The 26,902-nt window shown below is 44.7% G+C and overlaps 1 protein-coding gene and 1 pseudogene across 1 annotated transcript in view; both read right to left on the reverse strand.

Moving 5' to 3' along the window:
- si:dkeyp-73b11.8 (BPTI/Kunitz domain-containing protein) overlaps positions 1–26,902 on the reverse strand; it is a 40,325-nt gene that overhangs the window by 8,456 nt on the left and 4,967 nt on the right. The window contains exons 2-3 of the mRNA XM_063070963.1: positions 10,276–10,467; positions 6,785–6,958 (exon numbers count right to left, since the gene is read on the reverse strand). Coding sequence (XP_062927033.1) covers positions 6,785–6,958; positions 10,276–10,467 — 366 coding nt within the window. The remainder of the gene's footprint in view (positions 1–6,784; positions 6,959–10,275; positions 10,468–26,902) is intronic.
- On the reverse strand, positions 404–5,215 carry LOC134358398 (sin3 histone deacetylase corepressor complex component SDS3-like; annotated as a pseudogene).

Below are 26,902 nucleotides of genomic sequence, written 5' to 3' on the forward strand. Positions count from 1 at the left end.
ATAGTGTATCAACTTTTTTTTTACTGGGGCATTATGCTAAACAAATATGTTTACCCTTAACATACAAACGCCTACCATTTGTTTACTCAGCAACTTAATAATATCAAGTTATAACAAAGTAGCGTAATAATATCGAATTATAACAAGCCTTTTTTTTAACTTTTGGTCTAAGACACATTTATAACTCAAGTCTCGGTGGGGGGTGGTGTCTTCTCTAAATTGTCTGGCACTGAAGCAAATAGGTCTTCACTCTATTGACTGGAATAAATTGAACGATCCACAAATTGGCAGGTTCCAGCCATGAAGAGTAGTCACCTCCATCTTGCAAAGATGACGAAAACAATGTGAAATCTGTGAAAAGGTGAATGTTATTCTTAAGAATATGTACAATCATCAAAACTGAGATGGCATTGGAAAGTGTCTTCAAATGGAGTGTTCTTCAGTCTGTCAATAAACTTGTTTGTTTTAATACATATTTTCATGTAAAAATCACGAGAAGTTGATCTCTGAGCATAGAGGGTTAAGAAGATGTGCACCTTCAACTTGCTAAGAGTTCTAGGCAGCAGATCACCTCTGTATAATGAAGACTCCTCTATGTAGCTGTCCTAGATATATACGCATCTTTGTGCTATCACTTGTCTTCCTCACCCATATCTCATTTGTTCCAACTGAGCTAATTACACAGCCAATCTTCATATTCTCCTTAGATTCCAAATAGAAAGCCTGACCTTTATGATATCATCTCTTATCGTAATATAACTTTCCATCTTCTATTCATGCTTCATATCTTTGTGCTGGTGATTCAGCAGGAGTGCTGGGAAGATGCTCAGGAGAAGACGGAGATGCTGGTCTTTTCGGAGATTTAAGCTTATCGCGAGTTCGCAGATCTTCCATTATCTGTTCATCTGTTAACAAGTAATTTAACTGCACAGGTGCAGGTTTTCATCTTCTGTCTGCAATTGGAGCAAGGTCATTGGGTCTCCTCCTTAGTTTTCTAGTCATTATTGGTTTTACCTCCATAGAATCTCCTGTGAGTTCCATTGTTAGCCTCTCATTCTCAATCATCTTTTTCCTTTCTTCTAACTCAATCTTTTTATCTTCAAATTCTTTCACTGCTGCTTTTTTCTCTTTAATATAATTCCTTTCCATTTGTTCTGTCTCCAGTTGCAGAAAAAGCTCTGCATTTCGTATTCTTTCCTTGTCTTGTTGATCTAGTTTCTTCACCCTTTTCTGATGCTCCTGCAAAGTGTCTTCCTGTAACTGCTGTAGCTGTCTTTTGAGAGATGTCAATTTCTCCTGGTACATCTGCTCTTTTACTTCCGGGTAGTCTTCATCATCCTGTTTATTGGCAATATCTGTCTCCCTTGCATCCTCTGTATCTTCATCCAAGTTGCGGCCACGGATACTGCGTTCGTCCTCATCGTTGACGCTGTCTAGCTCCTCCTTGTCATTGTAATAGTCGACAATGGGTGAGAGGAGAGCTGCGGACACCTTCCCCGCCGAGCTGCCCTCCTTTGTTGACACATCTAGTGCCTTGATGGTGTGCCATCTATTGGATTTTCCTGAGCCATTCACATCCCAGCAACTGTGGTCCTCCATTTCTCAGTACATAGAGGTTCAGCTGCTGTGTTTTGCCTCTGTAGGTCACTGTCACTTTAGTTTTGCCTTTGGGATGCACTTTCTGTCATGTGTAAGTCTTTAGCAGTAGTTTAGTTCGTTTCAGAGGTATGTGAGAAAAACAGTCATTTGTGGTCATGTACAGAGATCACTGTTAAAGCTGAGCCTGTGTCCAACTCTATATTCAGTCTCATGCCTGCCACCTGTGGGGTGATCCATATTACTCTTAAATCATCTGACTCTTTCATGCTGTGAAGTTGCAGACAAGACAATTCACTTTTGTCTGAGTCGTTTTCATCAGAACTGCTTTCTTCCATTTATGATTATGATTATGAGGACACGCAGACCCCTTTTATTGTCATTTAGTAATGCATGCATTAAGAAATGATAAAATGTTTTTCCAGAATGATATCATGAAAACACATGACAAGCCGACTTAAAAACTAACAAAAACCACATAAATATAACATTTAGTTACAACAGTGCAAAGCAATACTGTAATTTGATAAGAACAGACCATGGCACAGTAAAAGTCTCAAAGTCTCTCGAAAGTCCTATCATCTCATGCAGATGGTAAACCTCCAGTGCCGCCAACTTGCCGATGCAGCATCCTGGAAGCATCTGACCACAGTCTGACTCTGAGTCTGTCTGAAAACTCTGAGCCTCCGACCACCTCTTCGACGCTGAGCACCGAGCACCATCTCTGCCGAGCGTTTCGACCCTGGCCCGGGCCTTCATCTCCGGAGATTCTCGATCGCACAGTAGCAGTGGCAGCGAAGCAGGCATTTCAGAAGTTACTCCAGATGTTCCTCTGCGCTTCTCACAGCTGTCCCCATCAAATCCGGATTTTGCACAGCAATTTTGTGTACATTGTTGTGTTTTCCTTTCTGGGTTTTCTTGTTTCTCTGTATTTTGTCCTTTTTCTGCTGTTACTAGCTTTGCATACTCTGCCAGTGTGGCCCTGTTTGCCACAGTTTCTGCATTCTTTGTCTTTAAACCAACAGTCATCAGGGTCATGTGACATGTTCCTACAATGGTAACATCTCTTTTATTCATTTCTGTTCAGTCACATTTTATTCATAGCATATTCCAGAGATTTTTGTTATATCTCTGAAACACCCCATGCTGCCATTTCCATTGATATTGCAATGTTCAGTGCCTTCTCTAATGTAAGGTCCCTTTCACCCAAGAGCTTCTTCTGTGTGGTTTCACAGTGCATGCCACACACTAACCTGTCCCTCAATGTGTCCGATAGACCAGCTCCAAATTGCCAATGTCCTGATAATTTGTGCAATTCAGCACAATATTCAGAAATGCTTTCATTTGTGCTCTGATTCCGATTGTGAAATTTAAATCTTTCAGCAATGACCAGTGGTTTGGGGTTAAATGCTGTTGGAGAGTGTCTACTGTTTGCTTGAACGTTTTGTCAGCTAGCTTTTCAGGGGTTAACAAGCTCCACAGCAGCCGGTATGTTTTTGCTCCCATAATACTGAGTAAGATGCTGGCTTTCTTTTCATCATTAACACCGTTAGCCTCACAATTGGGGTAGTGGAGGTACAATTTGTCCATCTGTCCATCTGTGCTGATCACCCGATCCTTGACTAAACTGTTCCACAGTGAACACGATCTGTTATGAGTCAACATGATGCTTTCAGGTCAGATCATGCATAGCACATAACTCTGCCACACCGCTCAGGTGTGTTTCTGGGGTACAGGGGCTAGCGACTCTTGTGCCTGTTTTTTTTTTGTGTTCTGTTGCTGAGCAGCAGTGAACCATCTGATTGGCCTATCAGAGTTCTCTTTGGGAACTAGTTGACTTGATCAGCATTTCTGATCTGGCTATTGTTCACGACTGCATTTAATTAAAAAAAATAATTCCACTCTCTCAACGTAAGTTGCCCGGTCTTCAATGCCAGTATCAAATGCTGTAATGGTTCCAATCATCGCCATCTTTGTTATGTTAATTTAGCCCCATTTTCCCCTTGTTTTCTTTTTGAGTCACATGTCCTTTTTGCTAGCGCCACGAGTGCACTCCATCTAGATGTGTGTGTGTCTTTCCTTTTGATCTCCCTTCTGGGGCAGGCAGACCCTCAGTCCCTGGGGGTCAGCGCCGGCTGTGTCTCGGCTGGACGTGCTGCGGCTCCGACTGTGTCTCTTAGTCTCCCGATGTTCCTGACCCCGGCTGTGCTCCCGCTTCCTTTCAGACTCGCGGCCTCGCTCTGCCTCCTTCTCCCGCTCCTTGGCTCGTTCCTTGTGCTCTTCCACCGAGTGTCGTTATCAATTAAAACACGGCATTCCGATACGATGTAGGTTCATTAACCTCGTCGCCAATTTGTTGTGTATGTGGCCAGGTTACACAACAATGCTATTAGTAAAAACGCTGGAGACGGGAGCTAAGTTTCATGGTTCTTTACTAGCAGAATCCGAACTCGGCACACACGTACAGATCAATACGTGCCTAATGCATGCAACAACGTGTTACTAAAACATAAAGTAGTCCCTTATTATAAAGTAGGCTATACAGTACAAAAGTAAAGAGAGCAACTTAGAAAATTGAAACCCAATGGATTGAAAAGCTACACACATAAAAGTTGCTGGTGAACACAGCAGGCGAGGCAGCATCTCTAGGAAGAGATGCAGTCGATGTTTCAGGCCGAGACCCTTCGTCAGGACTAACTGAAGGAAGAGTGAGTAAGGGATTTGAAAGTTGGAGGGGGAGGGGGAGATCCAAAATGATAGGAGAAGACAGGAGGGGGAGGGATGGAGCCAAGAGCTGGACAAGTGATAGGCAAAAGGGGATACGAGAGGATCATGGGACAGGAGGTCCGGGAAGAAAGACAAGGGGCGGGGGGGGACGACCCAGAGGATGGGCGAGGCGTATATTCAGAGGGACAGAGGGAAAAAAAGGGAGAGTGAGAGAAAGAATGTGTGTATAAAAATAAGTAACAGATGGGGTACGAGGGGGAGGTGGGGCATTAGCGGAAGTTAGAGAAGTCGATGTTCATGCCATCAGGTTGGAGGCTACCCAGACGGAATATAAGGTGTCATTTCTCCAACCTGAGTGTGGCTTCATCTTTACAGTAGAGGAGGCCGTGGATAGACATGTCAGAATGGGAATGGGATGTGGAATTAAAATCTCTCCCCCTCCTGTCTTCTCCTGTCATTTTGGATCTCCCCCTCCCCCTCCAACTTTCAAATCCCTTGCTCACTCTTCCTTCAGTTAGTCCTAACGAAGGGTCTCGGCCTGAAACGTCGACTGAACCTCTTCTTAGAGATGCTGCCTGGCCTGCTGCGTTCACCAGCAACTTTTATGTGTGTTGCTTGAATTTCCAGCATCTGCAGAATTCCTGTTGTTTGGATTGAAAAGCTGTCACCCAGCCTGGGGCCTAGTTCAATGGCCCTCCACAAGCACCCACTGATTCCTTCCATCAAGTCAATTTTATATCCATTTGGCTAGCTCACCTTGGATCCCATGCAATCTAACCTGCCAGACTAGCCTACTATGCGGGACCTTGTCAAAGACTTTGTAGAGAACATATACTGTCTTGCCCTCATCAATCTTCTTAGTCACATCTTCAAAAAACTCAAGCAAATTCATAAAACACGTTCTCCCATACACAAAGCCAAGCTATCTCTAATAGTCCTTGTCTTTCCAAACTCCCGATGTGCCCTCCTCTACACTGGTGAGACCCACAGTAATTTGGGGACCACTTTATTGAGCACCTCCGCTCCACCCGCCAAAAGCAGATCTTCCCAATGGCCAAACATTTTAATTCCCATTTCCATTCCAAAATGTCAGTCCATGGCCTCCTGTTGTGCCACAATGAGACTACCCTCAGGGTGGAGGAACAACACCTTACATTCCATCTGGGTAGCCTCCAACCTGATGGCATGAATATCACTTCCTCTTTCTGGTAAAAAAATTTTCCCTCCTCCTCTCCTCCTTTTCTATTGCCCACTCTGGCCTCTTAACTCTTCTCATCTGTCTATCACCTCTCTCTGGATCTCCTCCTATTTCCCGTTCTCCTATGGATCCACTTCCCTCTCCCACCAGATTCCTTCTTCTCCAGCCCTGTACCTTTCTTACCCACTTGACTTCACCTATCACCTTTCAGCTATCCTCTTTCCCCTCCCCCACCTTTTTATTCTGTTGTCTTCCCCCTTCCTTTCCAGTCCTGAAGAAGGTTCTTGGCCCAAAATATCACTATTTATTCATTTCCATGGATACAGCCTGACCTGCTGAGGTCCTTCAGCATTTTGTGTGTGTTGTGGAGGTAGATTCTGTCTCTCAGAATTCCCTCCAGTAACTTTCACACCATTAGTGTTAATCAACAGGCCTGTAGTTCTGTTTCCTTGCAGGCCTCCTTAAATTAAAGCACAACATTAGCCTCCAGTCTTTCAGTACCTCACCCATAGCTAACAATGATACAACGACCCCAGCAACTCCCTCTCTTGCTTTTCACAATGTCCAAGGATACACTTGATCTGCTGCTGAACTCTCCAATCTCCCTTTCGAAAGACTCTCACTTCCTAGATATCCCTTTACCTACAAACAGTGTCTCCCTATCAACCTTTGCATTCATCTAATGCCATCAACAGTAGCCTTGGCCCAATTAACAGCTTTAATTTGTGGACCAATTCCATCTTATTCCATAACTATTTAAAAATTAATAGAACCAAGATAACTGGTCCCAGAGTGCACCCCCACTAACATCTGCCCAGCCTCATTTCTCAACAGAGGCACGAATATTGCACCCCCCCCCCCCCCGAGGAGGGCCATTGACATATTGCTTGAGCAAACATTCCTGGACATACTTAAATTCTACTCCATTTAAGTCCTAGGCACTATGGCAATCCCATTCAATATCATGGAAGTTAAAATCACCTTCCATCACAACCCTATTATTCTTACAGCTATCTCTGACCCCCTTACATATTTGTTCCTCTAATTCCTGTGGATGTTGAGGATAACTATAGTACAATCCCATTCTTTCTCGTAAGTTCCACCCATATAGTGCCAATGCACAACCTTCCGAATATCCTCTAGGTATGCCATGATGTTCTCCCCAATCAAAAACACAACTCCCCTCCTCATTTACCTCCACTAGGACGATATGGAACTGAGTTCCTTCCCCAATGACCGGCAGCACCCGTGTAAGTTACTTACCCATTTTGGTCGCACAGACTTTGGCACATATTTTGGAAAATAAGAACCGGTTCCCATTTCCTCCACACCCCCCGTACAGGAAGGTCTTGCACTTCTTCTTTGCAAGGTCAAAGTAAAACAGCAGGTACCGCCCTTTGCATTCCCCCGGGTCCTTCGGCAGCAGGCAAGCCCTGTCTGTCAAGAGAGCACAGGGGAAGAAAGGTCACCTCAGTCACAAGGGGGAATGGGCAGTGCTGCTGAGGAAGGTCAAGGAAGATCAGTGGCATGGAGAGTATGGGATTCTGGCACTGAAAAGGAGTTGAGGGCTTGGTCATATTGAATGGTGGGCCAGGCTTGAGGGGCTGAGTGGCCTCCTGCTCTTTTTATCCTGTTTTCTTTTGTGCGCCATGTCACAAACAGAATCATGCCTTTCTGGCTACTGGAATGCAACAGACTTTGTTATAGAGAACTTAAGAGCAGTACAGCACAGGAATGGGCCCTTGACCGACAGTGTTGTGCTGAACCAATTAAATTAGTCATCAAATGGCCAACTAAGCTAATCTCTTCTACCTACACAATGTCTATATCCATCCATTTTCCTCACATTCACGTGCCTACCTGCACATCTCTTAAAAGTTTCCAAAGTATCTGCCTCGACCACCACCCTTGGTAGCCCATTCCAAGCACCAGCTCTCTCTGTAAAACACTTGCCCCGGACATCTCCTTTGAAATTGCTCCCTCTCACCTTAAATGCACGCCCTCTGATATTAGAAATTTCAACCTTGGGAAAAAGATGGTGTCTACCCTACCTTGTCTATCATAATTTTATAAACCTCTATCAGATCTCCCCTTGGCCTCCGCCGCTCTGGAGAAAAGAACCCAAACTCATCCACCCTGTCAGTCGATCACATGCCCGCCAATCCAGGCAGCATCCTGGGAAACCTCTTCTCTCTTTCCAAAGCCTCGACATCCTTCCTATAATGGGGCAACTAATGTATGCAATACCCCAGATGTAGACTAACTGGAGTTTTATAAATCAGCAACAGAACATCCTGACTTTTCAACTCACTGCCTCAACAAATAAAGGCAAACATACCGCATGCCTTCTTAACCATCCTCTCAACCTGTGAAGCCACTTTCTGTTTGTGTGTATTTTTTCATCGATTCTATTGTATCTCTTTGTTCTACTGTGAATGCCTGCAAGAAGACGAACCTCAGGGTTGTATATGGTGACATATACATACTTTGATCATAAATTTACTTTGAGCTGTGAAAGCTCTTTCCTCTTGCCAGTGAGTCTGGAACTCTGAATTCTAGCCCCAGGAATAGGAGATTGCCTGTTAGGATTGAGAACAGGAGAGGAACTCTGTTTAAGAGTTGTGAATGTGTAAGGGAATGTGAGGGAGTTCAGTTATGACCCTGGTGTGGCTGATCCTTGCTCCTCTTCCCGATGTAATCAGAATCATTCACCAATTCACGCATCATGGTTCCAGCTCAGACATGCCTCACTGTGCTGTTCAGTGTAAGATTAGGTTCTACTCCAAGTGATAAGCAGCATGGAGATCAGAGAGACTCATCCCATTAGCAACTGGCTGCTGGTCCTCCACGCCATGGCAGTGTCCCTGAAGATGCAAGATTTTGCCACTAGATGGAGGTCTTTCTCACATCATTACAGTGCAGGAGGAGGCCAAAGAGCCCTTTGGGTCTTTGCCAGCTCTCACTGCATTTTCGCCAGTCCCATTTCCCCAATTTGTCTCTTGCAGTCTCTACCCTTTTGTGTGCCCATCACCTTCAACCTGATTCTCCTGCCAGCTACCTACAATTTACAGCGGCCATTTGACCGATCCCAACCTGCACGCCTTTAGGATGTGGGAGGAAACCAGAGCGCCCGGGGGAAACCCACGTGTCAGAAGAGAACGTGCAACCTCCACACGGGCCGCACCTGAGATCAGAATTGAAGCCAGGTCTTTGGCGCAGTGCGGCAGCTGAATGTCCTACTACATCACTATGTCACCCCTGAGCCCTATTTGTGATTGTACACCTCTAACAACACTGCTCTGGGGCACAGACAAGGGGATTTTGTGAGGAATTACCTGCCGGGGACTCAGTGCCAGAGCAGGCTGTTGACTCAAGTATCTCAGACATGCAACACCCTTACTCCCCAAAGCCCTCACCACTCTACCAGGGGGTAAACGAGGATTTGGAGGAACTGACGGACTTTTACCACTGTACCATTGAGAGCATACTCACCAACTGCATCTCAGTGTGGTACGGCAATTGTCCTGTATTGGACTGCAAAGCACTCCAGCGTGTGGTGAAAACTGCCCAGTGGATTATCGGCACCCAATTGCCCACCATTGAGAACATCTACCATAAACGCTGCCTGGGCAGGGCGAAAAACATTATCAGGGATGCATCTCACCCTAACCATGGACTTTTTGCTCTCCTCCAATCTGTTAGGTGTTACAGGAGCCTCCGCTCCCACACCAGCAGGCTCAGGAAGAGCTTCTTCCCTGAGGCTACCTCATCCTATTACGTCTGCTGAACCTCTCATCACAGCGCTAAGCAGTATTGCATCCGTATTGTACTGTCTCAGTACTTATATATTTGTGTGCTGTAGCACTTTTTTTATTCGCAGTTAGTTTGTAAATAACACTATTCTTTGCATTTCTGGTCAGATGCTAAATGCATTTCATTGGCTTTGTATCTGTACTCAGCAGAATGACAATAAAGTTGAATCTAATCTAATCTAATGTGTGTATATATATATATATATATATAATGTATTCCTCCCCTCTATTTTTCATTCCTGACGAAGGGTCCCAACTTGTCCATTTCACCCCTCAGATGCTGCCCAGCCCACTGAGTTCCTGCAGTAGATTGTGTGTCACTCTGTTTCAACATCTGCATTCTCCTGTGGGTCCGAGATCTGGACATAACCTGTCCAGCTGTGGATTTCACTCCCTAAGGCTCTCCACCTCTCGACCTCTCCCGGAAATGCTGCTGGAAACTTAGCTCTGCTGCACTGCTCTCTCTAGACGAAACATCCCCGGCAACTTAGAGAGTGAGAAGGTGGAGAGGATTGGAGAGTGAAGTCCCTTACTGGGAGCTCAGTCCGATGAAGACACGGACACCAGGGGTGGAGCAAGTGCCGTGGGGAAGCATCCCACCTCAAGACTGATTCCTCAGCTCCTTCTAACAATCACCTTAACCCAAGTCGTGTCGAAACTTTCCTCCTTTTTCCAAGGTTGAGTTGGGATTTGAGTGGGACTGGAATATTTAGAGGAGAGGTAATAGTTACAGCCGCCTGCACCTCAAGCTGACCCCTCTCTGGGCTGACCTCCTGCCCTCAAACCCTCATGCCTCTGGTTAAAGCCATCTATTTCAGGTAGACTTGTGGCCACTGCATAGAACTGGCAAGGTAGAAGCAGTTCCTGCTTTGCTACTGATCTCTCACCAATAGACTGGGTCTGAGACCCCAGACAGACATTGTGTATCAAGATGTTACATACCGCCCTCTGGATAGGTCTCATCTGCACGATCTGAGCAGTTCTTCATGCAGGCCTTGTCAGCGGCGAAGCGGTTCGCATTTCCTCCTGCCCCTCTATATGCAAAAATCTTACAGCGGTCTGTAGGTTTGTCGTAATAAAATCTCACAGAAGGATTATTTCCTGTCTGACCTTCATCCATCGGCAGGTTGCAAGCTGTAAAGCAGGTAAGGAAGTAGGTTATTACAAGAAAAGAGGCACAAGGGACTGGACGTTCTGGAAGCTGCAGCAACACACAACCTGGTGGAGGAACAGCATCTGATGGAGGGGGGAGCAGGGGAAACGGAACATCAATGGTTTGGGTCGAGACTCTACACCAGGACTGTGAGTGGAGAGGGGAGACAGTTGGTGTAAAGAGAAAAGGGGATGAGATGAGATAGGGGTCAGTAGATAATAGGTGTACCAAGGAGCGATAGAGGATGAGGTAGCATTGGAATCCATTAAGGAAGGAGGATGATAATGGGGACAATTTGGGGAGAGGTAAGTGGATGGAAATGGCTGGGGGTGGGGACTGGTGGGCAGCATTGTAAGTAGGTGGACAAACATGGGTGATGGGAGGATGGAGGGGATTATATGGAAAGGAACACAAATGGGAGAACTGGGGGTGGATCAGAAGGTGTGGGAGAAGCAGGGGAACACACAGGGAATAAGGATGATCTGAAAACGGGAAAATTCAGCGTTCATCCCATTGGGTTGTAGGTTATGCAGCCAGTTTCTTCTCACTTCAGAATACTTTAAACTTTATACTTTATTGTCGCCAAACAATTGATACTAGACTGTACAATCATCACAGCGATATTTGATTCTGCGCTTCCCGCTCCCTGGATTAAACAAATAATAAATATTAAAACTATTAAAAATAATAAAAATTAGTAAATATTAAAAATTTAAATTATAAATCATAAATAGAAAAATGGAAAGTAAGGTAGTGCAAAAAAACCGAGATGCTGGTCTGGATATTTGGAGGATACGGCCCAGATCCGGGTCAGGATCCGTTCAGCAGTCTTATCACAGTTGGAAAGAAGCTGTTCCCAAATCTGGCCGTATGAGTCTTCAAGCTCCTGAGTCTTCTCCCGGAGGGAAGAGGGATGAAAAGAATCAGCCTTCCCCCAAATTAGAGCCTCAGTTTCAGGACTACTCTTGTTCCACTCCACAGCAACAGTAAGACTTACAGAGATATGGTCATTATCTCCAAAGTGCTCTCCTAACTCTTCAACCATTTGTCCCAGAGCAGCTTCCGAGACTAAGTTCAGCTCTATCCGTTCTCTAGAGGACAAAATCTCTCTTACTCACATGATATATATGAGCTCTTAAAAATAATGCTCCCCCCAGAATCAGAATCAGGTTTATTATCACAAAAATATGTCATGAAATCTGTGGTTTTGTGTCAGCAATACAGTTCAAGGCATATAAAAAAAGATACAAAAAATAAATAAATAGCACAAAGGACGAATAACAAGGTAGGGTTCACAGTTTCATGGACCACTCAAAAGATCTGATATCGGAGGGGTGAAGCTGTTTCTAAAACATTAAGTGTGAGCCTCTGGGGTCTTGCTCCACCTCCCTGGTGGTAGTGGCACTAAGAGGGCATGTCCCCGATGGTGAGGGTCTTTAGTGATAGATGCCACCGTCTTGAGCCAACACCTTTTGAAGATGTCCTCATTGGTGGAGAGGGTTGTACCTGTGAGTCTAGAACCTTCTGCAGCACCTTGCAATCCTTTCTATTTGAGGCTCCATACCAGGCTATGATGCAACCAGTCAGAATGCTGTCCATTGTACTTCTTTAGAAATCTGCTAGTCTTTGGTGACATGCCAAATCACTTCAAACTCCTAATGAAATAGTTACCACTGACATACCTTCTTCAGTATGGTTGTGTCAATGTGTTGTTGACACCCAGGGACTTGAAGCTGCTCACCTTTTCCACCACTGACCCCTCAATGAGGACTAGTGCGTGCACTCCCAACTCCTCCTTCCTAAAGTCCACAATCCACGTCTTGGTCTTGCTGACACTGAACGTGAGGTTGCCTAAGTGTTTCACTACTGTGATCCCAGTCAATATCAGTAGAACAGAGAGATCTGGGAATACAGAACTATAATTCCTTGAAAGTGGTGGATAGGTTCATAAAGCGAGCTTTCGGCACATTGGCCTCCATAAATCAAAGTATTGAGTACGGGAGTTGGGATGCTATGTTGAAGTTGTATAAGACATTGGTGAGGCCTAATTTGGAGCACTGTGTGTAGTTCTGGTCACCCACCTAGGGAAGGTTATCATTAAGATTGAGAGAGTGCAGGGAAAATTTACAAAGGTGTTGAGCACCTGAATTATAGGGAAGGGTTGAACTTTATCCCCTAGAGCAAAGGAGACTAAGGAGAGATTTGATAGAGGTACACTGTATACAAAATTCTGAGGGTTATAGGCTTTTTACACTGAGGTTGATTGAGTCTAGAATTAGAGTCATGGGTGAAAGGTGAAAGGTGAAATCTTTAAAGGGAACATGAGGGGGACTTCACTCAGAGGGTGGAGTTAGATGGCAGCGCGTTGGGTTGCAGGAGCCTCTCGGGGGCCAACCAATGGTGATCTTTTCTTTGTTAACTGTGGTTTTCATGATTGTAAGGCGACACTGGACTCCAAGAACTACAGGTACAGCAGGTCTACCGCATCAGTGAGCTGCTCGTTGTTCTGAGCAGCTGGCCGGGGCATCGAAGGAGCCAGCCAGCGGCTCGGAGAAGGAGAAGCCAGCGGCTGGGTCGGAGAAGGAGAAGGAGCCGATCAGGATTTTGGAGGAGTCTTTCAGGATGTCAGAGGTATGGAAGAGCTGAACTGGCTGCAGACTGTATTGCTGCCCACTGCTCAGAAGCATCGGAGTTGGTGCAGTATAACCGCGGGAGATTTTCTTGGACATTTCACTTGCCATTGCAAGTCTCTGTTGGACAATAATATAAGGTGCTGAAGACCTGTTACCCTTGTCTGGTGGTGGGACAGATGACGTGGGAGCTGTGTAGTCTTGGCTGTAGCGAGGACCAGGCCTCAAAGCCTCAGGCTTGCCTGCTGCTGCAGACCAGGTGACAGATGCAGAAGTGCTACAGCTTGGTGTCCACGCTCGGCCGGTCCTGGCCTTGCCCGTCAGTGCTCCCCTCCTGTGTTTGAGTGGTGGAATGACAGGCTGGATTGTTTGCGTTTGTACACTGCCGGAAGACTGTACCATCGATTGCCAGACATTGTCGCTCAGGGTCTTGGACAATATAAAAGTTTTTTGAGTGAATATGCTTCTTTTCTCGCTGTTCCTGAATTATATACTCACCTTTTGAATTTTACTTGCTATTTTCAAGTTTGCTTGCTACTCTGAATGTTTTTCACCTTTGCACCAGAGGAACGTTGTCTCGTTCAGCTGTATCTGTGGATGGTTTGAACGATTTGATTTGATTGGGAGGATGTGGAACGAGCAACCAACAGAAGTGGTGGATGCGGGTTTGATTTCAGCATTTAAGAGAAATTTGGACAGGTACGTGGATGGGAGGGGTGTGGTGGGGCACGATCCAGATGCAGGTCAATGGGACTAGACAGATGAATAGTTCAACACAGACTAGATGGGCTGAAGGGCCTGACTCCGAGCTGTAGTGTTCTATGATAATGCGTCTAAGTTGCAATCCTTGGTTTTTATCTTTCTTTGTGATTTGCTTCCAAACCTGCTCCTCCAGAGTCTTGGGGGCAGATGCATAGACCTGCTGCCCAGGCTGAAATCTTACTGTACAGAATCAATCGTACCACATGGAAGCTGGTCGTTCAGCCCAACTTTCCACGCCAACCAGTGATCACCCTTCCATATCAATCCCATCCTGGTCCCCCGCTCTGATTTTTATTTATTTATTTGTTTATTTGGTGTTCCAGGCCAATCTGAGCCCACGCTGCCCGATCACACCCACATGACCTACTAACCCATACGCCTGTGGAAAAGACGAGGGAACTGGAGCACCAGCAAGAAGCCCACGTGGTCAAGGGGAGAACGCACAAACACCTCACAGACAGCGGCAGAAATTGCACCGGGTTGCTGGCACTGTTAGTGTTAGCTACCAAGCCATCAAAAGTTGTCTTTTTCATGGGATGAATGTGGTGATGGGGAGTCGATGCCCAGCATGAAGACAGCATCTTGAGCACTCGACCCTCACATTAAAGTCTAGTGCTCTACCAGCTGAGCTACCAGGCTCTAGCCCTGTGTGATTCAGGAACTTGTCTAGACACTTTTTAAAATATTGTCAGTGGCCCAGTTTCCTCCACTCCTTGGGTGAAGAAGACCTTTCTCACATCTAAATCTCTTCCCCTCACTGTAGTTTTATCTACCTATGATATGGCGTATGAGGTAATTCCTCACTGCTCTGCGGAACCAACCCAGGCAAGCTCCAGTCTTTATTGGTAGCTGTGAATCAAGGGCCAAAGTGAAGCCACAAGCACTGGCATTAACCTGCCAAGTGAGGCTTACACTGTGAGGTCAGTCTTTAACCTTTGCCCAGGCGCAGCAGTAGCAAAACAAACCCAGTGAGACAGACCCGATTCATGTTTAAGCCACATAAAGTCTATAGCCACCTTAACGTCTGCTACACATAGATATGTCAGCCATGGCCTCCTCTGCTGCCAAGATGAGGCCACTCTCAGGCTGGAGGAGAAATATCTGATATTTCATCTGGGTAGCCTCCAACCTGATAGCATGACCATCATTCCTCTAACTTCCAGAAATTTCTCCCCCCTCCCTCCCTCCCCTTTCTCTCTTTTTCCATTCCCCTTTCTGAGTTCCCTCTTACCTCTTCTCTTCTCCTTACCCGCTTATCATCTCCCTATGGACTCCCTCCTCCTTCCCTTTCTTCATTGGTCCACTTCCTCTCCTATCAGATTCCTTCTTCTTCAGCCCTTTACTTTTTCCACCAATCAGCTCCCAGTTTCTTACCCCATTCCCCCTCCTCAATCCACCTACCTTCTCCTCAGCTGACTTCACCTAATATCTTCTACCTTGTACTCCATCACCTCCCCCCCACCACCATCTTCTTATTCTGCCTTCTCCCCCTTCCTTTTCAAACCTGATGAAAAGTCTCAGCCCAAAATGTCAAATCTTTATTCCTTTCCATAGATGCTGCCTGAGCTGCTGTGTTCCTCCAACATTTTGTGTGTTACTCTGGATTTCCAGCAACTGCAGAATGTCTTGTGTTAATCAGAATCAGGTTTAATATCACTGGCATATGTCGTGAAATTTGTTGTTATGCGGCAGCAGTACAGAGCAGTACATAATAACAACAATCTGTGAATTACAGTAAGTATATACATAAATATATTTTAAAAAGTTAAATTAAGTAAGTAGTGCAATAAGAGAAAAAAACTAGTGAGGTAGTGTTCCTGGGTTCAATGTCCATTTAGAAATTGGATGGCAGAGGGGAAGAAGCTGTTCCTGAATCGTTCAGCGTGTGTCTTCCGGCTTCTGTGCCTCCTTCCTGATGGTAGCAATGAGAAGAGGGCATGTCCTGGGTGATGGGGGTCCTTACTGATGGATGCTGCCTTTTTGAGACATCGCTCCTTGAAGACGTCCTGGTTACTACGGAGGCCGGTGCCCATGATGGAGCTGACTGAGTTTACAACTCTCTGCAGCTCATTTCGATCTTGTGCAGTGCACCACCACCCCCCACCCCACAGCAGACAGTGATACAGCCAGTTAGAATGCTCCCCACGGTACATCTGTAGGAATTTGTGAGTGCCTTAGGTGACGTACCAAATCTCCTCAAACTCCTAATGAAATATAGCTGCTGTCATGCCTTCTTTGTAGCTGCATCGATATGTTGGGTCCAGGATAGATCCTCAGAGATCCTGACACCCAGGAACTTGAAATTGCCCACTCTTTCCACTTCTGATCCCTCTATGAGGACTGGTGTGTTTCTCTCATCTTACCCTTTCTTGAGTCTACAATCATTTCTTTGGTCTTACTGACGTCGAGTGCCAGGTTGTTGCTGCAACACCACTCAGCCAGCTGATCTGTCTCTCTCCTGTATGCCTCCTTGTCACCATCTGAGATTCTGCCAGGAATAGTGTGTCATCAGCAAACTCATAGGTGGTATTTGAGCTATGCTTAGCCAGACAGTACTGGGTGTAGAGAGGGTAGAGAAGTGGACAAAGCACACATCTTTGAGGTCTACACAGACCGTGGTCTTCTGGTGAGGAAGTCAAGGATCCAGTTGCGGAGGGAGGTACAGAGGCCCAGGGAATGAAACTTTTCAATCAGAACTGTAGGAATGATTGAGCTGTAGTCAATAAACAGCAGCTTGATGTAAGTATTAGTATTGTCCAGGTGATCCAAGACTGTGTGAAGAGCTATTGAGATCACATCCGCTGTAGACCTATTGTGGCAATAGGCAAATTGCAGTGGGCCCAGGCCCTTCTTTAGGCAGGAGTTGATTCTAGCTATAACCAACCTCTCAAAGTACTCCATCACTGTAGATGTGAGGAGTGCTACTGGACAACACTCATTAAGGCAGCTCACCTGCTCGTCTTGGGCACTGGTATGATTGTCACCCTTTCAAAGCAGGTGGGAACCTCCGACTGTAACAATGAGAAATCAGAAATGTCTGTGAACAGTTGGTTGGTACAAGTTTTCAGAGCCCTACCAGATACTCCATCGGGACCTGACACCTTCTGAGGGTTCACTCTCTTGTTATATAATCATGATATATATAATGTCTGCTATATTCAAAAAAATTCCATATTCCTGAGGAGTCCAACAGCCCTGGTTGGTGAGGTTAAGGTTAACTGCTCTAGCCCACTGACAGCCCCAATCTCACTGCGTGCGCACACCACATTGAATGATACACTACACAACACTCACTGACTCTCCTCCTCTCCCTGACAGAATACGGATGCACAACCTACAGGAGCTAACTGGGGTGCAGGCTTGTCACCATGAGGATCTTTACTGCGTGACTGCTGCCCTGAAATTGTGGAACCAGCTGCCGCAAGCAGTTAACTCTTTTCCTCTGTGTATCCCTCTGAGTTTTACCCCGTCCGCACACTGACTGATGTAACTTTGAGCTACTTGAGCCAGTATTAATTTTAGTTCAGGGATTTGAGTTTCTGACTTGTTGTCTACTCTGGGCCTTCACGTGGATTCTGTTCCACTGGGAAAGCTCACAGCCAGTTACATGGCACAAGTGCCTGTTTCCAATGTCCAGAGCGTTTCAGAATTAGCTTTACTATCACCGGCGTATGTTGTGAAATTTGTCAACTTTACGGCAGCAGTACAATGAAATACATAAATAAATATAGAGAAAGTAACTGAATTGCAGTAAGTATATATATCTGTCTATTAAATAGCTGTTAAAACAAGTAGTCCAAATAAAAACAAATAAAAGAGTAGTGAGGTAGTTTTCATGGGTCCATTCAGAAATCGGATGGCAGAGGGGAAGAAGCTGTTCTTGAGTCACTGAGTGTGTGCCTTCAGGCTCCTGTATCTCCTTCCTGATGGTAACAGTGAGAAGGGGACATGTCCTAGGTAATGGGGGATCCTTAATGGTGGATGCTGCCTGCCTAAGGCACCGCTCCTTGAAGATGTCTTGGATACTATGGAGGCCAGTACCCATGATGCAGCTGACTAATCTTACATGTTTCTGCAACTTACTTCGATCTTGTGCAGTAGCCTCCCCATACCAGACGGTGTTGCAGCCAGTCAGAACGCTCTCCACAGTACATTTGTAGAAACTTTTGAGTGTTTTAGTTGACAAACCAAATCTCCTCAAACTCCTGATGAAATATAGCTGCTATCCTGCCTTCTGTGTAGCTGCATCGATATGTCGTGTCCAAGTTAGATCCTCAGGGATATTGGCAACCAGGAACTTGAAATTGCTCAGTCTCTCCACTTCTGATCCCTCTATGAGGATCATCGAACTTTCTCACCTTTACTAATGTGGATATTTTTGTTTTGTCGTTCCTTTGTTGGCCATTACACATAATTCTTCTCATAGCTTTTCATTACTGTTTGTCCAAATACTGTGCCGACTTGATCGTTAAGTTTGCTGCTGGTTACCATTGTTCAATAACACCAATGAGACAGAGTACAAGAACGAGGTTGCAAGCCTGTGTCATGGTGCCAAATTAACAACCTGGCCTTTAACATCAGCAGCTCTTGTTGGCCAAATCAAAGGTGTCAGCAGGGGAGGGAGGTTGAAAATCTGGCTGAATGATGCCACAACAACAACCTCTCACTCAATGTGGAGGGAAGAGAAGATGGCGGCGCGACGCAGCACGTGTGGCTGTTCCGAATGAATATCGTATGTGTAACTAGGGGGCTGTGCACAATCCAGATTTGATGGAGACAGCCGTGAGAAGCACGAAGGAACATCTGGAGCAACTTCTGAAATACCCGCTTCGCTGCCGCTGCTACTGTGCGATCGAGAATCTCCGGAGGGGAAGGCCCCAAATCCTTGTCTTTGCCTATTACCTGTTGCCGGGGCCAGGGTCGAAGCGCTCGGCAGAGATGGTGCTCGGTGTCGGAGAGTTGGTCGGAGGCTCGGAGTTTTCGGACGGACTCGGAGTCAGACTGTGGTCGGATGCTTCCAGGATGCTGCATAGGCAAGTTTGTGGTGCTGGAGGTTCACCGTCTGCGTGAGATGATGGGAGTTTCGAGAGACTTTGAGACTTTTACCGTGTGCCTATGGTCTGTTCTTATCAAATTACGGTACTGCTTATGTTACGTACTCCGTAACTGGGTTGCCAAACCAACAGAAATGGATCACTCAGTTGGAGTCTGGATTACTAGAACTAAGAAAGTTTTATTAAAGAAACAAGCAACACAGTAATCAAAAGGATAATAAATGCAACAGTTCAGCAATGATAAACACACATGTGCACAGAATTAAGATAACAGCATCAATCAAGCTCTATCGTTGTCTAGGGGTAAATGGCCAATTTCAAAGTGACACAAAAGTCCAGTTGGATTTAGTTTAGTTCGCAGTAATCGTTCTTTCTTTTTAAATCTTTTTATTGAGTAAGTATACAAAAAAGGTAAGCCATATAAACATTAATACAATGTTAAAGTATAATAAAATTCCAAAAGATAACAATACCAAAAAGAAAATACTACAATGTAATTTAAGCATAAGAAACCAAGATAACATAATAGTTTACTAAATTTTATATATATCAATGGAAAAACAGAAAAAAAAACCCCAAAAAAAAACCCACCGTGCAACTAACTAAAAGCAAGGCAAAGCAATGGGCTAACTTGAAACCAAACAGAGTTAAACTTAAAATCACGTCCTCAATCCCGACCTCCATTAAAACAGTGAAAAAAAAACAAGAAGGGTAAATATTACATTAAATGAAAATATCGAATAAAAGGTCCCCAAATCTGTTCAAATTTAAATGAAGAATCATAAAGGTTACTTCTAATTTTCTCCAAATTCAAACATAAAATCGTCTGAGAAAACCAAAAAAAGGTAGTTGGAGCATTAAGCTCTTTCCAATGTTGTAAAATACATCTTTTCGCCATTAAAGTAAGAAATGCAATCATTCTACGGGCTGAAGGGGAAAGATTACTAGAAATTTTAGGTAGTCCAAAGATAGCAGTAGTAGGGTGAGGAGAGATATCTATATTTAATACCTTAGAAATAATATTGAAAATATCTCTCCAAAAAGTTTCCAAAGTAGGGCAAGACCAAAACATATGAGTTAAAGAGGCTATCTGCCCCGAACATCTATCACAGAAAGGATTAATATACGAGTAAAAACGCGCTAACTTATCTTTGGACATATGTGCTCTATGAACCACTTTAAATTGAATTAGGGAATGTTTAGCACAAATAGAGGAAGTATTAACTAATTGTAAAATCTGCCCCCAGTCATCCACAGAAATGGTAAGCCCCAATTCCTGTTCCCAATCTACCCTAATCTTATCAAATGGAGCTTTCCTAAGTTTCATAATAATATTATAAATCATAGCCGATGCACCTTTCTGACATGGATTGAGGTTAATTATTGAATCTAAAATATATATAGGAGGGAGCATTGGAAAGGAAGAAAGTATAGTACTTAGGAAATTTCTAACTTGTAAATATCTAAAAAAATGTATTCTTGATAAGTTATATTTATTAGATAATTGTTCAAAAGACATAAGGGAACCATCTAAAAATAAATCCAAAAACCGTAAAATACCCTTAGTCTTCCAAGTTTGAAAAGTGCGATCCGTAAAAGAGGGAGGAAAAAATATGTTACCTAAAATAGGAATCGCTAACCCGAATTGATTAAGATCAAAAAATTTTCTGAATTGAAACCAAATGCGCAAAGCATATTTAACTATCGGGTTAGACGCAGTAATCGTTGCCGTGGCGATGGACAACGTGGGGGGGTGGAGGGAGAGAGAGAACGAGAACGACTGATCATTCAGAAACGGCTTCCACTCACAGACCGGCGATATTGCTCACAAGCAGCTTTCGGGCGGGTCCTTTGTGATGTCACCTGAGGTCACCGACTGTGACCCCTCCTCCAGATGCAGTCGATCCTCTGCAGTGAACCCGGCACCCAAGCAAGGGCGGACACACACCGGGTTCCCATTTATCGTACCTTTCCACCCTGTGCGTTTGAGGCTGATCCCCCGATCAGCCGTCCAAGAGCTTTCCACCGACTTGTGAGAGGCGCACCGCTTCCAGGGTCTCGTTACCTCGGGTGTCGTGTGTGTCCTGCCTTAGCGAACCTGTCCCTTTTTATCCCCCTGCTGGGGTTTCGCCTGTCCATCACTTCAAACAGTTCAGGGTTCAAAGGGGGAGCCGCTCTAGACAGCTCTCTCTCCCGTCCCTTCATTACACATCTCCAGATGCTGCTTCATTGTTCCTTATCTCTCCTTCCCCTGAGGACAGGTGGCAGACCAACTGCTGATGCCACTGATGCTAGCCCAGGCCAGCAAACATCTTAATTTATGTGTATTCTCGTCACACTTTGCACTGTTATAACTATATGTTATAATTATGTGGTTTTTGTCAGTTTTTCAGTCGGTTTGTCATGTGTTTCTGTGATATCATTCTGGAGAAACATTGTATCATTTCTTAATGCATGCATTATTAAATGACAATGAAAGAGGACTGTGTGTCCTCATAATCTAATCTAAAAAATGTCAGCATAACCAAAGGATTGATTATTGACTACAGGAGGAAGAGAACATGGGTGCTCGAGCCAGTTCTCATTAGGGGATGGGAGGAGGAGAGGGTCAGTAGCTTTAAATTCCTTGGCATTGCCATCTCCAAGGATCTGTCCTGGGTCCAACATGTAAGTGCCATCACAAAGGAGGCAGGATGGTGTCTCTATTTACTCAAAAGTTGCCATAGATTTGGCATGTCATCTAAAATTTGACAAACTTCTGCAGATGCAAAGTGGAGAGTATCCTGATTGATTGCATCACAGCCTGGTATGGAAACACCTTTGTCCATGAATTGATAAGTCTACGAAAAGTAGATACAGCCCAAAGCAGCACAGGCAAAGTCCTGCATATCATTGAGCGCAGTGCTGCCACAATAAAGCTGCATCCATCATCAAGGACCCCCTCTCTTCTCAATACTACCATCAAGCAGAAGGTAAAGGAGCCTTGGGTCCCACACCACCAAGTTCAGGAGCAGTTATTAGCCTCAACTATCAGGCTCCTGAACCAGTGTGAATAACTTCACTCACCTCAACTCTGAACTGACTCCACAACCTACAGACTTGTTTTCAAGGATTCTGTAAATCGTGTTCTCGGTATTATTTATTTACTTATTTTTAAATTCTTTGCAGAGTTTAACTTCTTTTGTACATTGGTTGTCTGTCAGTCTTTGTGTATAGTTTTCATTAATTCTAATACATTTCTTTATTTTTCTGTAAATTCCTGCAATATAAATGAATCTCAAGGTGGAATAATATTATCAAAACTACATACTTTGATAATAAATTTACTTTGACTTTAATGGGTTGGTGATATGGCAACTGCTCTATTCTAGACCACCGGAACCTGCAGAGAGCCGGAAACATTGCCCAGTCCATCATAGCCACAACACCTCCTTCCCTATAGTCCACCTTCATGGGGTGTTGCTTCAAGATCATTAACAGTATTGTCAAAATTTCCCCTTTTCTCTCTTTTAGTTTCTGTGGTAAGATAAAGGAGCTTGAAAGCCCAGATAACCAGACTCAAGACCAGTTCCCTCTCCTTTGTTGTCAGACTCCTGTGCCAGTTACCTCCTTCACAACCCCTTCCTGGTGACGCTGCCATGTTCTCGGACTCTTCATTCAACCTCTCTCAGCTATTCCGTTGTTGTCACTTGAGCATTTTTCTCTCTAGTTCAGAACGCACCTTTCTGCTCTTTCGGGTAGTTGATGAGATCCAAAGGCCAGGGAAGTGGTACGGCCACGCTCCGTGGAGAGCAAAGGGCTTTATGGTGGTCTTGTCGTATTTCTAACCACAGGCATCATGCTATGCCTTGTTTATGGTCATGCATGGTTGGTCATAGGTCATTAATAGTCCAGATTAAGTCTGTGCACAACAACCTGTTCGTGCTTCTGTTCTCCTACCATGAGATCAGTGTGGCACCGTGCCGAAGAAGGATAAAATCATTGGAAGGTTACAGCTCAGAAAGAGGCCTTTCGGCCCATCGTGTCCAATCCCACCAGAGCAACCAACAGTGTCTCCTCATTCAAAACCATAGCACAATTTTACATTACAAGGACCACAAAATTAAATCCTTACTTTTAGTAATAGTTCTCTGTGTGTCTTATAATGTAATATATGCTTTACTGGGATACCACTGAGTACAGCCAGAGTCTGAGACGTAAGGAGCAGACAAACAGGCCAACCAAGGTGCCTACATCCTTTTGGCCCACATCCCTCTAAACGTTCCCATCCATGTTCCTGCCCAAGCCACAAAACGACATTAGCTGGAAGCAGTTTTCAACTTTCAATATCCTCTCCTATAGATACACCTCCCTGTCCCCTTCCACCATTCCAAAGGGTGTGTCCCCTCCCCGCCATTCTTTGTTCCGTTCTTCTGTCTCCACTTTCCATGTTTCTTCTCGCATCACTTTCCCAGAAGATGCAGTGCCCGACCTTTCACTTCTCCCTCCCCTCCTTCCAGGAGCCATGCAGTCCGTCGAATCAGAGGGAGATTCCCCTGCACCTTGTCCACCACAGCTGCTGCATTCAGTAGTCACCGTGCGGAGAAACCAGACGCAGGCTGGGTCACCACCCTGCAGAGCTTTTTGTTCCATAAGGCCATTCGGCCCATCGAGTCTGCTCCGCCATTCCATCATGGCTGATTTATTATCCCTCTCAACCCCATTCTCCTGCCTTCTCCTTGTAATCTTTGACATCCTTACTATATAAGAACCTATCAACCTCCACTTTAAACATACCCAATGACCTGGACTCCACAGCCATCTGTGTCAATTAATTCCACAGAGCCACCACCCTCTTGCTAAAGAAATGCCTCCTCGTGTCTTCTAAGCGGTCATACTTCAGTTCTGAGACTGTACCCCCGGTCCAACTATACGAAGCATCCTCTCCATGTCCACTCTGTCTAGGCCATTCAGTATTCGATAGGTTTCAATGAGATCCTCCCCCATTCTTCTAAACTTCAGCCAGTACAGGCCCAGACCCATCGAACACTCCTCAAATATTAACCCTATCATTCCTAGGATCATTCTCAAGAACCCCCTCTGGATCCTCTCCAATGAAAATCTTTTCTTGGATATGGGGTCAAAAACTGCTTCTGACCAATGCCTTATAAAGCCTTCCATAGCAGTCACCACTTTAATTCACTATCCCACTCCCCCTGACCTCCTACCTTGCTCCAACAATGCCTGAGGTGAGCTCAAGAAATGTCATTGCATCTTCCAACTAGGCGTATTACAGCCCATAACACTTGGTATCAACTGCAACCACTTCCTCACAGATATAATGTCAAATGATACAAAGCCACACAGCTCTGTGCAAAACCAGAAAACCAGAGTTCGGTGGATTCTGGTTAATTGGGACCCATTGGGACCTGTACATTTTGGCCCAATTAAGTGGCTGCCACAATTAACCAAAGTTTGATGGAAATAATTAAAAAGGTATAAAAATGACAAACTACCTTTTAACTGAGTAACAAATTATGTATTTAAATGAAATACAGGGCAAATCAGAACTCTGCCAATACTATTAGTGTGGCAAGGTGGTATGGAGGAGATACATCGCTACCAAAGGGGGCATAAGGTGCTCCTTCCCTCCGCTCACCTGAAGATCACCCCTGGGCAAGATGTAGCACCTGATTAGCCCCCCAATCAGGGTCACATGAAGCCATGGGAGCAGGTGGTGGATGGTCGTATGAGCAGCTGGTGCCTATCACAAGTCCTGGTTCTGCGACCACTGACGCCAGGCAGACAATTTCTGAAGAGTTTTCATAATGGCTGGGGTCACCTGTCTTGTAAAGACACTGCCCAGAAGGCAGTGGGAAACCACCTCTGCAGAAAAATTTGCCAAGAGCAATCATGGTCACGATTGTTCTTAGGTATATAACTGGGTATTAGGTCTTAATAGTTATCACTGGAGGAACTCATCTGCATCATGTTCTTTTGACTGTAAATGAACAAATTCAGCGCAGACACCTACTGCAAAAAATGGACTGCCTTCATACAATGCTTTCAACGATTGCACCCTCCAAATCTTCATTTTCATTGTAACATTCAAGATGATTGTTGATACTTTCAAATTTCTCATAGGTCCTAACTTGTTGAAGTAGTGAAATCATTTCGTTTTCACTCATGGCCGTTTCCGGCATCTCCAAGCCTGAATGCTTAAAACCACGCCCAATCTACTGCGGTCTTTCATTGATTCTACTATGGCTATTATTCTTACGTGGAGTTCTTTGGTATGCCCACAAGAAAGTCTATCTTAGGGTGTCTATGGTGACACATACAATACGTACTTTGATAATAAATATACTTAGAATTTTGAACTTTTGCACTATGCAGTGATTTGATCTGTATGAACAGTATGCAAGATAAGCTGATCACTGTATTTCTGATGTGTGACATTAGGAAACCAATTCCAGTTCCAATGCCAACAGAAGGATACAGACCCAAATCCAGATGAGCGATGGTCAGCACAGATGTTGTGGGCCAAAAGGCCTTGTTTCTGTGTTGAATGACTCGATAGTTTTCAAGAGATTTTACACCATCCAGGACAGGGTTAAAGCGTTTGTCTGGCACCTCATCCGGCACCCGAGCCCTTCTCTCCCCCTACAATGGCTCCCAGTGGCTACTGTGAGTAGCATTTACAAACTCAGCCATGCTAATCCAACCTCTAGCACCAAGCACGATAAGGGTAGTACACGGATGGGAGCACCACCAGTGTAGGGTTCCCTCCGCGTGACACACCAACCAATACCGGTCTTTCAATCCCACTGTCTAAACCTCCTCAACAGTCCTGTGGGAGCACTTTCAACCACCACTTTCTTAAGGGAAATTAGGGATGGGCAATTAAATTTTGCCCTCGACTGTGATGCCTGGATCCTGAAATGAATTTTAAAAACATGAGAACTGTTTGTCACCCCACAGATGTTGCCTAAGTTTTTCTAGTATCTTCTATATTTATTTTACAAGCCCAGGGTGAACTCTTTGTATTCCAAATAATCCTGTCTTAAGTCAATCAATACAAAAATGATATAAGATCTGAAGCAGCTTGAGAACTTTCAATGAGTGTATCAGTTAAATATTATAAACGCACTTTGTATCACAAGGTTTAATAACTATAAATTGTAGCAAATTGAACACATTTTATTGGATGTTTCTCCACTGATGGTTGGGAGTTTAATCTAATCTTTGTTTGATGATCATAAACGTTAAAGGATTTTAACGTTCTATTACAGCTCCTTCTCTTCCTATCACTGTGACCTTCCCCAACCTTACCATCGATCGACACCTTTTGCACTCTTCCTCATCAGAGAGCTTGTGTATTACTCAGAGCTGCCTTCAGCTGCCAAGTGCTGGTGGTCTGGATCTCCTTCTGAAACTTCCCACTTCTCTCCGACTCTCCCCATAACACCCATCTCCCTCCATACGTTCCCTGCCCTCAACTTGGCTTTATTTGATAAGGTTCTTTAGTAAAGTCCAGGAATGTTTCTTTAATTTAAGACAGGAATATAAATGTACTTTGCTGTAAATGACCACACCCGGTTACTTTGGCATTGACTTCGTGTATTGATGGGTGAGAATGAGTTATTACCCTGAGAGGGTGTTTGCACGGTGAGATGTGGGCGAGTTAGTTTTGGGGTTGGAACCGGATACAGGCAGCCTTCCTCAGGGATATGAGTTTGGAGACAACCCTACCCCACCAACAGGTCGGGACTGGACGCATCTGGGAGCTGGCCAAGAGCTTTGCCTACTGTCGAAACTCTCCCATTTTACGTTAATTTATTTCAACCTTATTATTTTTAAGATGACTGAGGCTAACATTCCATCATCCTAAAACTAAGGAGCTTGAATCAAGTGAAGTAAAATGATGAAACAATTAGAAATAATTCAGAAAATGTGTAGCTCGGGTGGCTGATGGTTGTGTTCTTGGCAAT

This window comes from Mobula hypostoma, chromosome 18, assembly GCF_963921235.1.
Source record: "Mobula hypostoma chromosome 18, sMobHyp1.1, whole genome shotgun sequence".
Classification (NCBI taxonomy): Eukaryota; Metazoa; Chordata; class Chondrichthyes; order Myliobatiformes; family Myliobatidae; genus Mobula; species Mobula hypostoma.